Source organism: Scardinius erythrophthalmus (genome assembly GCF_964197995.2).
Source record: "Scardinius erythrophthalmus genome assembly, chromosome: 12".
Classification (NCBI taxonomy): domain Eukaryota; kingdom Metazoa; phylum Chordata; class Actinopteri; order Cypriniformes; family Leuciscidae; genus Scardinius; species Scardinius erythrophthalmus.
In genome coordinates this window covers 9,873,197-9,884,447 of record NC_138232.1, presented here as the reverse complement: position 1 = coordinate 9,884,447, position 11,251 = coordinate 9,873,197, and the positions used below count along the sequence as shown (strand labels likewise).

The 11,251-nt window shown below is 37.9% G+C and overlaps 1 protein-coding gene across 1 annotated transcript; it reads right to left on the bottom strand.

The window, feature by feature from the left end:
* Positions 1 to 326: 326 nt before the first annotated feature.
* tnfrsf18 (tumor necrosis factor receptor superfamily, member 18) lies at positions 327 to 7,138 on the bottom strand (the record flags this gene model as incomplete). The annotated part of the gene is made up of 11 exons (XM_081379716.1): positions 327 to 1,337; positions 1,598 to 1,756; positions 2,405 to 2,472; positions 2,569 to 2,656; positions 2,859 to 3,032; positions 3,387 to 3,469; positions 3,585 to 3,650; positions 5,625 to 5,706; positions 5,807 to 5,874; positions 6,795 to 6,869; positions 7,011 to 7,138. 11 exons carry the CDS (start codon positions 7,136 to 7,138, stop codon positions 1,183 to 1,185), a joined length of 1,146 nt encoding a protein of 381 aa, XP_081235842.1. The 3' UTR covers positions 327 to 1,182.
* Between the last annotated feature and the right edge of the window lie 4,113 nt (positions 7,139 to 11,251).

The following is an 11,251-nucleotide window of genomic DNA, read 5'->3' as shown; positions in this document are numbered from 1 at the left end:
ACATAATTAATTAATGTTAGCAAATAGAACCTTATTGTCAAGTGTTACCACTTTATTTGAATTTCACATGTCAGATCAATGTATTGTTTCCATCATACAGCTCATAAAACTAATGCAGAACATAACATTTCACGAGTTCACATGTTAATGAAATCTGATGTAATATTATAATGCGTATTTGGCTTGCTTAGCTCGGAATTCGGCCCGACCCCAGAGTACTCCCCCCTATAATGTATAGATCATGGGTATCTATGAGCAGACCCATCTGAATGTGAGGTGATGGGGTGATGGCGGGATGCTGAGAAATTTGTCATGAGACAGGAGGTAAGGGAAGGCTTTATTTATACTGGCTTCTTCTTGTGCTGATTGGATGATTACCTGAACATGCTCCTCCCGAACTTTGTTACATAAAACTTCATTTAATTCACAATAAAAAATACTAAAATACAGTTACATTTCCTTTCTAAAAAAAAAGTCTACATTGTAACTCTAATGGCTAATGACCATAAAATTTAATAACTACAAATAAAACTACTCAAAATTGCGATGAAATTATTTCACAAAAATACATATGTCTGCAACAAGATGACTCAAGTGTTGTTTAGCAAAAATATCAAAGTGATGGATTTTATATATATATATTTGTAGAACATGGTGCATATTGATACAATAATGAATAATAGTTGACAGTCAAATCAAAACAGATGTGAAAGTGAAACAACTGTCCTTAAAGCAGAAATAGCTGTACAAGCAGACAGAGAGCAAACTATACGTCATATTTACACATGTGATCAGAAGAACATCAATACAATAAGACAAACATGAGCATTAGATGCTGGTAGTTGTGCATCCCAAAGGTTTTATCTGTTGTAAAAATATGTAATGTTTGACTACTTTAGCTTAAATATATAATTCACTAACTGTCCTCTGCTCTTTCCGAAAATCTGAAAGGCTGTCCTTTAATGGTTTAACACTTACAAGATACAGTTAACAGTAAATATCCTCTTGCATGACTCAGCTTCAGAGAGCAAATGTTCCATCAAGATAAAAACAAACGTGGTATTTTCCTGTTATCTCAGCTCATGTGCATCTGTTTGGAAACTGAAGTGATAAGACCTCAAGAACCCTGATCAATACAGATCCAATTCATTCAAGCAACCAATTCATTGGGTGTTCTTCACATCACAAAGAACATTCAAGGAAAGCTGTTGACATCACACTTTTGCTATATTCTTCTGATACCTCTGACTTGGAGTCAGATCCATCACCCATTTCCTCCTTGGACAGTTTGCAACTGCGTGTATCTGAGGGCAATACGTGTGTGCATGGTTTTCTTACTGTGGAAAGGTGTGATTATATCAGACATAGGAATTTCATTTACAAAAAATGATTTCATATTACATACAACAATACATTTTGGATATGGTAACGGTTTGGCTTAGGGTGCAATTCTCATTAGTTGCTTATTAACATGCATATTACAAGGATATTGACTGTTTATTACTTATAAAGTCAATATTAATGCCTTATTCTGCATGACCATTTTCTACATCCATTAGACAACTAGAAATTTGACAAACATGAAAATGTTACTTACATTTTAGGAGCATCTTGTATTTGAAAATTTGGAAAGCAGTATACATGATAAAAACGAAGCAGGTCAACACGGTGACTATTAAACAGGTCACAATGAGCGGATGAGACTGGATCCCATTTTCTTGTTTTTTTGTTGAGGAGTCTGTATCATTTCTTACACCTATGAGAAATTTAGAAGAAGTACCAGGGTTGTGTTAGAAATGCCTTGTAAGATAACTATTTCGGATAGAGCATAATTTAAGATTCCTCCTCAAAATCCTCAACGACTCATCAATAAATGCAATGGTAATATATTGAAATATATAGTATATATACATATAAACTTTCAGATTTCAATATATGCACGCTACATTTCAAAAGTTTGGGTTAAAAAGCTTTTTAACACTTTTATTTGGCAAGAATGCATCAAATTGATCAAAAGTGCCAGTACTGTTAAAAGATTTGAATTTCAAATAAATGCTGTTAATTAACTTCCATCAAAGGATCCTGATATTTCAACACAACTGTTTTCAACATTGATAATAAAGAATATTTCGTGAGCGCATATCTGCATTTTAGAATGATTTCAGAAGGATCATGTGACACTGAAGACTGGAGCAATGATGATGCTGAAAATTACCTTTGCCATCACATTAATAAATTAAATTAATTAATTAATAGAGATTTCTTTCAAAAAACATTACAAATCCTACTGACCCCAAACTTTTAAACAGTAGTGTATCATACATTTTTAATTACAAATTTGTTATATGAATGGAAATGGAACCCCATAATGACAGTATGTGTTTCAGTAGTAAAATGTACAAACCAGAAGAGTCTTGTGCACATCTTGTATTGTGGGTCTTGTTTCCAGGGAAGATCTTATCACCAGCACACCTGATTGTGAAACTCAGTTATCACCTGATAAACAATCTCAAGGCATTACTATTCATTTAAGAACTCCAATGAAATGTAGCAAATACAAAGATTTACTTTGTAAAGGATTTACACCTGCCGCCCTCAGCATCATTGTAAGTGTCTTTTGGACATTCCTCACAAACGTAATTGTAAACAAAGGCACCTGTCAAAACACCAGAAAAAAGGCAATTGAATGGTTTAAAATAGTATCATGAATCACTTTAATGTCTCTCTGTCCTCATGCCTTTTACACACTATGACCATTTGACAAAAAGCCCCCAGGAAAGACACATAGAGAGGAGGAGCTCTAAATATTAATCATTGTGGAGACATTTTGTTTGATTAAATAAAATCAAATGCCTTACCATATCTATTCAGTTGATGTCCAGGTTTACAGCTTTTTCTTTTCTCACAACTGCTGCAGTCTTCATTTAAGCATAACTGATTAGTACAGAAACATTTGACCTTATCCGAAGCACTAGCAGGGTTTTGTGGACATTTCTCACATTTCTCTTGACATGAGCCTTTGGGATACTCACCTGTCAAAACAAAGTTTAAAGTAAGTTTGAGCATTTCACATCTTACTTTAATATTATGATTGTATTATGATGTATTATGATGAATATTATGATGATATTATGAGTTTCTCCATAAGGTTCTACCAAGGAACTCCATATAATGTCTCAGGTATCAATTATCTAATAGTGTTTAAATAAAAATAATGCTATTAAATATAATGCTATCAAATATAATGCTAATTAGCTGTAACTTAAATTAGACACATAAGTTCAGCTCAAAACATCACCAACTTTAACACTCTGAATGCAAAAATCATGAACAGAGAATAAATTACAGTGTTTATCATAGTCTTGAGAATATCATGGTCATCTTACCCGAAGGGCAGGCTTTACAACATTTCTGTTCAAGTTCATACTCAGTGGTCCAGTCACAGTTTATAGCCAAACTTGAAATCCAGCTGCCACAAACACAGAGCAGTGTAAACCAGAGCTTAGCAGTGTCCATTGTATCACAGCGGTAGATTGAGGTTTGCTCTCTGTTTTCATTTCTCACTCTTTATAGTCTGACGTTACACCCGCAAACGCAGAGGCGTGAGCATGATGAGGAAGACAGAGGTCAAAACCAAAGAGCCAACAGAACTGAGAGTGACATGCAAAGACATGCAAGAATATGTGAATTTAAATTCTTCTATTCAGCTCACTGAAAATCTTTCCAAGAATTTCTTTGGAAAGCATGAGATCTGTGTAATTCACTTTATAGGGTGGAATAAATAAATACCCCTGAAAGTTTTTCATATTTTCCTTTTAAGGACAATGTATTTGATGCTGTTGGTTGACATGGAAAGTATGGCTGGATGTGGATATCAAAGACATTTACTATAATTCACAGTTTCATAGAGCATGAGGTTGTGGGTCATAGTCAATCCAAAAATAAACATTCTGCCAACATTTACTCATCCTCATGTTGTTTCCAAACTTTGGAGTTTTCTTTCTTCTGAGGAATGCAATAGAATAGTCCTAATGTATGTTAAAGTAGCTTATTTTTATTCAACTTTCATTACACACTTACACATAAAGGTTATTTATTGGCATCTGTGGTTCCATGAAGAACCTTAAACATCTATGAAACCTTTCCATTGGACAAAAAGGTTCTTTATAATGAAAGATAATTAATATTTATGTTCTTAGTAGTGAAAATTCAGAATTTCTTCTCTTGTGTTCTTAAAAAAAAAAAATGAAATCATGCGGGTCTTATCACATGAGGCAGCCAATAGGGAAGAGTTACCTATCGTTCTGGTGAAAGGACAACTTCTCTTTTAATGTCAGCAAAAGTCACATGAGTAATGGATTTGTTTTTGGATTTACGTGTATTAAACCAATCAGAGTCAATCTCCCATTCCCTTTAAATGCCAGTTGCGCTCGCGCCATGGCAGATTCGCTATTTACATGACGGAATTTGATAGTGGAAAGAACAAAGCCATCTGAGGTAAAAGTGTGCAAGCAGACCATCTACGGGACAAGCCAGATTCCACCATATCTTTATGTTCACAATAATAATCTTTTGCATTGTAATCCTTTTATTTTAAATATTTGGCATGTTTGTGTGCTGCTGTGCGTCCCTGTGTGTTTAATAAGCAGAGTGTACGCGCGTTGTGGACCCGCCACATAAAAAAATATTGCGCCATTGACTTTAGACCAGGTTTCAGTTGGTCAATGGCGCAGTCTATTTCTGTTGCCTCAAAATAGAAACGTGCCAACAATGCGCCAGAACACACCTCGTTTTCAGACCAGCACGCAGAGTGGGATCGATACAGCTGAGCATCACGTCCTTATTGCTGTTGAAGCAGTGGCCTTGGTTGGTGTATATTTCTAGGAAACCTAAGCAAACCACTATCACCAGTTTTGAGTGGCATGTCACAGAAACTATTTAATCACTGTCTGATTTACATTTCTCCACCACCTACAAAAAGCTCTGCTATGGGTAGTAAAAACATCTCTGTCTCTGATAACAAGTGTTATCGAGGTAATCTAGACTGCGTAGTAGCCTATAACAGGATGTACCACTTCGTCAAAGGATCTCTTAACCCTTCGTTGATTTGACAACTGCGTCGTAAACAGTTTTTTTAGTGTCATTTGTAAAATTACTTGATGTGAAATACCATTCACAACCCATTTTAATATGGTAATGTGATGTATTTCCATGTGAAAAAAGATGTTAATGGGGACACGCCCTTGCAGAACCTGGTGTCTGAGGCACGTGAACAAAAACGCCATTCAGCGGCTGACACAGTGCAATGATGTCGCAAGGTGCGCCCCACTGTATAGGGTGCCTAAGAATATGTCATCAACTTTTTTGTCTTCAGGAAGCTGCTTATTTGTGTGCTGTGTGAAGAATATGAAGGTAAGCCGAATGTGGCAAGCAGACAATTCAAACACTGTGTTCCTCCATGATTTGCCATTGAGGAAACTCCGCTCCCGGGCGCTGAACCCCGCAGCTCTAGCCTTACGTTTGCTGAGGCTGGGCGAGCAGGGTTATGGGTGGATGCCTCAGGTGGAAAGGAATTTTAGCGAATTTAGCGAGGATATCCCCATTGCTGATGGCTCCTATTTTACCCTCTGAACCATGTCAGATGCACATCGAAGTTTGTGGGCAGAGTATATGCGGCGGCTGGGAAGACTGGTGGAGCTTTGCACACTATAATAATTCATAAAAAAAAATTGTTATTACATTTATATAGTGCTTTTCTCAGCACTCAAAGCGCTTTACATAGAAGGGGGGGATCTCCTCAACCAACACCAATATGCAGCATCCACCTGGATGATGCGACGGCAGCCATATTGCACCAGAACGCCCACCATACACCTGCTTATTGGTGGAGAGGAGACAGAGTTATGAAGCCAATGAGTATATAGGGATGATTAGGAGGCCATGATGGACAGGGGCCACTGGGCAAAGTTGGCAAGGATGCCGGGGTTACACCCCTACTCTTTCAAAAGACATCCTGGGATTTTTTGTGACCACTTAGAGTCAGGACCTCGGTTTAACGTCTCATCTGAAGGACGGTGCTTTTTGACTAGTGTCCCCGTCACTATACTGGGGCGTTAGGACCCACACAGACCGCAGGGTGAGCACACCCTGCTGGCCTCTTTAACACCTCTTCCAGCAGCAACCTAGTTTGGAGGTCTCCCATCCAGGTACTAACCAGGCTCAACCCTACTTAGCTTCAGTGGGCAACCAGTTTTGGGCTACAGGGTGATATGGCTGTACTGCAAGTTTACCAGGCAGATCTGCTCAAAGACCTGGATCAAGGGGCGGGCTTATCCCTGAGGCGGTCTCTGAACTGTGTATAGCCACAGATCTAACTCCCTGTGCCACAAAGCAGGCGGCCAGCTATACAGGGCCGGTCCATGACTGCTATGGTAGCAACGGAGAAGTATCCGTGGCTTAATTTTCCGCCCCTGTCTTGCCCTCTGGATTGTTTCTGAGGTTTCAACGAGTTCCTGGAGAGAAAAGCAGAAGGCGAGTGTGACTGCTCGAGTTCCCCCTTCGAGGAATGGGGGGAAAAAACATTGTAATAGGAGAAATCCGCACACAGATTGGGATGCTGCGGGTGCAACGAAGAAAGAGGAAATTGATTGAGCAAGGCTGCGGCCCAAGCTCTCACCCCCTTTTTTCATTCCTTTTAGCTCCTCCTAAATCGTCTGTTCCCTTTCTGGGATCTAAGCGAAACCGTAATATAGAAGCCTGACACAGATCTGGTTGCAAAAATAAAAAGCGCATACGCTGAGCCCTCGCCCCCTTTTTCTTCTTTTTCTTCTTCTTCCTTTCTTCCAGTCTCCCCCTCCATCCCTTCCCCTCTGAGGAAGGTGTTGGGGTACAAGGGGTTGTTTTTAGATGGGAATAAAAGTAGGAGATGACTGGCATCAGGTAGAGACTGGCACTTGTGACTATTTTTTAGGACGTGGGCTATCTAAACTGAGGTTGGGCCCACTCCTTACCCTGAAAAAAGAGGTGAGCTTGCTTTACTACAGCCCAAGAAGCCTGCTTTTCGGCTCCCTGATACCCTGTAGTGCTTGCCAGCTGACACTTTAATGGTTCGGGGCTGAGCCTTCTGAGCGTAGTGCATAGGTTGTTAGTTTGAGGCATTGGTCAGCAAGGTATGAGTCAGCATGGCGTAGTTAGTATGGTATCCCCAGAGCGTTAGCAGCTGACGCAGCGTAAAAGTTTTTTTGAGAGGGAAGGTTTTGGGGTTACATATGTAATCCCGGTTCCCAGAGAAGCGTCAAGCTGCCATGCTTCGGGCATGCCGGCACATCTTCCTTCAGACAATACGAATCTGATGATGTGTTCTCAGACGGCGCTGGGGCGCACCTTGCAACGTCATCGCACTGCGTCAACCATTGAATGGAGTGTTTGTGCACGTGCCTCAGACACCTGAGTCCACTTGGGTGTGTCCCCATAGTGGCAGCAACTGATGCAGCGTCTTGTTCCCTTCTCAGGGAACAGATACATAACCCCAAGATGATTTCCATAACAGAATAACCAGACCGAATTTGCATTTGCTAAAATGTCCAAATAGCTATTCAGCTACTGGTTAACATTAGAATGAAAAAGAAATATACATAATGTAAAAAAAGAAAGACATTTCAATTTATTAAATTTTGACTAAAGATTACTAAACATTTTTTTCTTTAACTCTATTTCTTTTCTTTTTACAGGTCCTGCTTTACACACTATATTGACCTACGGATAATCATATTACATCTTTTCTATTTTTATGAAACCAAAATTCAACATGAAATTGGAATTGGTCCTATTTATTTTCCTAATGCATGTATGGTATTGTTGTGACACTGATGCATTTTATTCAAAAGCAAAAATTGTTTTGACATTTGTGTTGGACATTGTTTATCTTTCATAATCAAAATGACTTGTTTCCTCTGAAATAACTTTCCTTTTCCACTGTCTTTTCCACTGTTCTTCCATTGTCATTTTCTTTGTCACATCAGTGGAATTATATTATATTCTTTACTTTTTTTACCTTTATATTCTTTGCTTGACCTGTAATTAAAAGTAAATTCATTTTTAACAAAGACTATTGGAACAAACATCTTTGCTAACTGAAAGCTAATGGATGCTTAAATATCACTCTGTGTATGTGTGTTTGAGAGAGAATAGGATGAATCGAGCAGATTTGCTTGTGAGCTATGACCTTTAATAAAAGACGCACATGAACCCGCACAAACATCAACTATTCACACCTCACACCCCTGTACTGACAGCGCTAAATCCAACCATTTTAGCTAAGCTTTGTATCTGCATCTTATGTGATTGTAATTGTTTTAATAAGATTTCAAGGGGAAAAGCCTGAGATTTGAAGACCTCACGCCCGTTTCACACATACTTGCAGTACGTATGCGTTGGTGTTGCAGTGCGTAGCCTATGCGGTGCAGGAGCAGCACGCGCTATAGTGCTTTCACATGCTGCGTTTGCATTGCGTAACTGATCCGCGGCTCTACCACAAACACATACTCATTTGTATTTCAAATCCAGAAGTTATCAGCAACTTTAATTTAAAAAAAGTTGTGTCAGCATTGTTCTATATAGATTTATATATTAAGTTGCTCAAGCAAGTGGTAAAATAAATTAAAACTTAAACTTGACAAAAACAGCCGACTCTCATGCCTTTTCTTTTGCATTTAAATTTTAATGCAATAAATCTTGCATGTCACAAATAACTTATTTTTCCACTTCCACGAATGAGACGAGTGCTGTTCATTATGTCGCCTTATTGAGGTAAATTATAGTTTTCCTTGCTTTACCCCGGTCTTAAAGTAAAAAATAAAATAAAAAAATAGTAGTTTGATTTATGGTGAGATTATTATATTTTCATTTCAATCTGTGTGAGCGACAAAAGAAATTGTATAACTGTTGTGTATAAGGGATGTAAAAAAAAAATTAGGCTAAAATTTATTTAGGCTAATTCAACCTACAGGATGTCTAAAGGGAACCATCAAAATAAAGTGTTACCCATGCATTATTATCTGATAGAAAATTAGGCTGAGGGTTGAAATGAAAATATAAAACTGATATTTAAGTGATATTTTCTTTTGTATTGAAGGTCAACTATCATAAAAGTTATTGCAAAAAAAAAAAAAAATTATGCTGATGTCATAAAGAAGAGGTGGTCTGCGTGTATTGCCGACGTCTTGCAGTGTCACTTGCACTTATCTGGTGGTTTCATTTCGAGCTTCCCCCCGCGTCTTTCTCAAAGGGTAGCCTACACCAGGCAAAACTGCCGTTTCGGTGCAGCTGACTGTAGTGGTCTAAGCGAAATGTCACAGCATGAGGTTAATCTTACGAAAGCATACATCTAGCAATGACACGTTCACACTGTACTTTTTCATAGGGGTGTTTTTTTTTCGGTTCAGTGTATGCTAATAAAATTGATGAGCACATGTACGTCACAATAATTGTGACCACACAGTAGCCTATCACAGAGTTCATGTTACCATATATTGCAATACGAATTATACAAGCTGCTCAACACAAAAAAAATTAATGCAAGCAATTCATTAAAGCATGAAAAATGTACTGAATGTGTATTTTTTTTAGCTGTTTGTTCAAAATATACAAAATTACTAAACTAAAAATATTATTTATAAAAAATTATTTATAATACATATTTTATATAAGTATATGCATTTTACAGGGAGGTATAGCCAGTCTTTTAATTAAAAGATTGCTGATATTGCTGTGTTTTGTTTTAAATGTTCCTTCCACGTCAACATTTAAAAGCATTCTGATAAAAAAGTTTAAAATCCTGATCTAACAATCAGATTTTCCAAAATGACAAAGGCCATTTTATAGAATGAGTGTTCTTGTTTGCATCTTTAAGGTTTAGATTTAAAGGGACTGTGCAAATTCAAAACGACTCTCTAAACGCATCATTCAGCTTATTTTCGACGGCAGTCTCTGCAGTCAAACGATTAGTTGGTGTCATAAGTTTGCAAAGGCCTACTCTCTGTTACAAGAATTCAATTGAAGAATGTCAGGGAAACGCTGATCTCGTGACAATGAGGCTCTTTGACAAGAAGGCAAGGGATGTGGTTCATTCTCTTGAACAACAGATGAAGTAAGGAAATGAACAAGTTCCAAGATTACCAAGCTCTCAGACCACTATGCTACAAGATTGCATCAAAAATGTGCTATTCTTCACGAAAGCATTGCAGAGCAGTTATCTGGGCATATTAGATCAAATAAAAATAAAAACAAATTGCTCATGCGTAGGCTATAGATCAGGAAGTGTGATTTTGGTCTGACTCTGCAGAGCTTGTTCTTGACATCTGCAACCGTGCAGCCCTGCAGATGGTGCTGCTACTTCAAATAAAGAGGAAATGAATATCAGACTAATTTAGCTATGAATATTCTTCTATGAACAACATAAGACAAAATATTTTCAAGTATTTCACATGCTTTCTACTCTCACAAAAGGGCTCCATTCTTTCTGAGATTCATCTTGGATTGAGCCGCACGGCCTGTCTGGAATTTTATGGTTGGTTAACAAATCTGACTTCTCGTTTCAGATCCCTTTACAAAACGTTTTACCAACGTCGCACTCTGATGCAAAAAGAGACATCACCACGTTTAAATATAGTCTATGAGTGATACCAAGAAAAAATGGAAAACCCTTAGAAATTACCTCCGTGGCATATTACAGAAATAACATATTTATCATAAAATAACTGATTTTCAGTATACATCTCACCTGTATAGGTTACTGTATAAGGTTGCCACCCGTCCCTTAAAATACGGAATTGTCCCGCAGGCTATTTAGGCCTAACGTAAAATGAGGCGTCCGTATCAAATCAATAGTTTGTCCCGTATTTTTCACAGACCCACACATAGCCTAGTTGAACAAAAACATAAGGATTTTGCAGTGTAGAGAATAGAGCAAATATAAAGAAATCAATTTCACAACAACAATATGCCTAGTAAATTTATGCGTGATTGCATTGTAGCGCTTTTGTTTCCATGAACGTGCGCTGCAAACCTGCCGGTTTTTAACCATTTAACCCCCCTGTGCGCTTTTCGGGGTCATTTTGACCCCAAATGACGTTTTCTGAAATAATAATAATAAAAAAATGATCTTTGTCCATATGGCATGAGACTTTGTAAAGTTGTCAACACTTCAGATCTATACAAAAAAGGAACCAAATTTCTAACTTTCATTCATGGG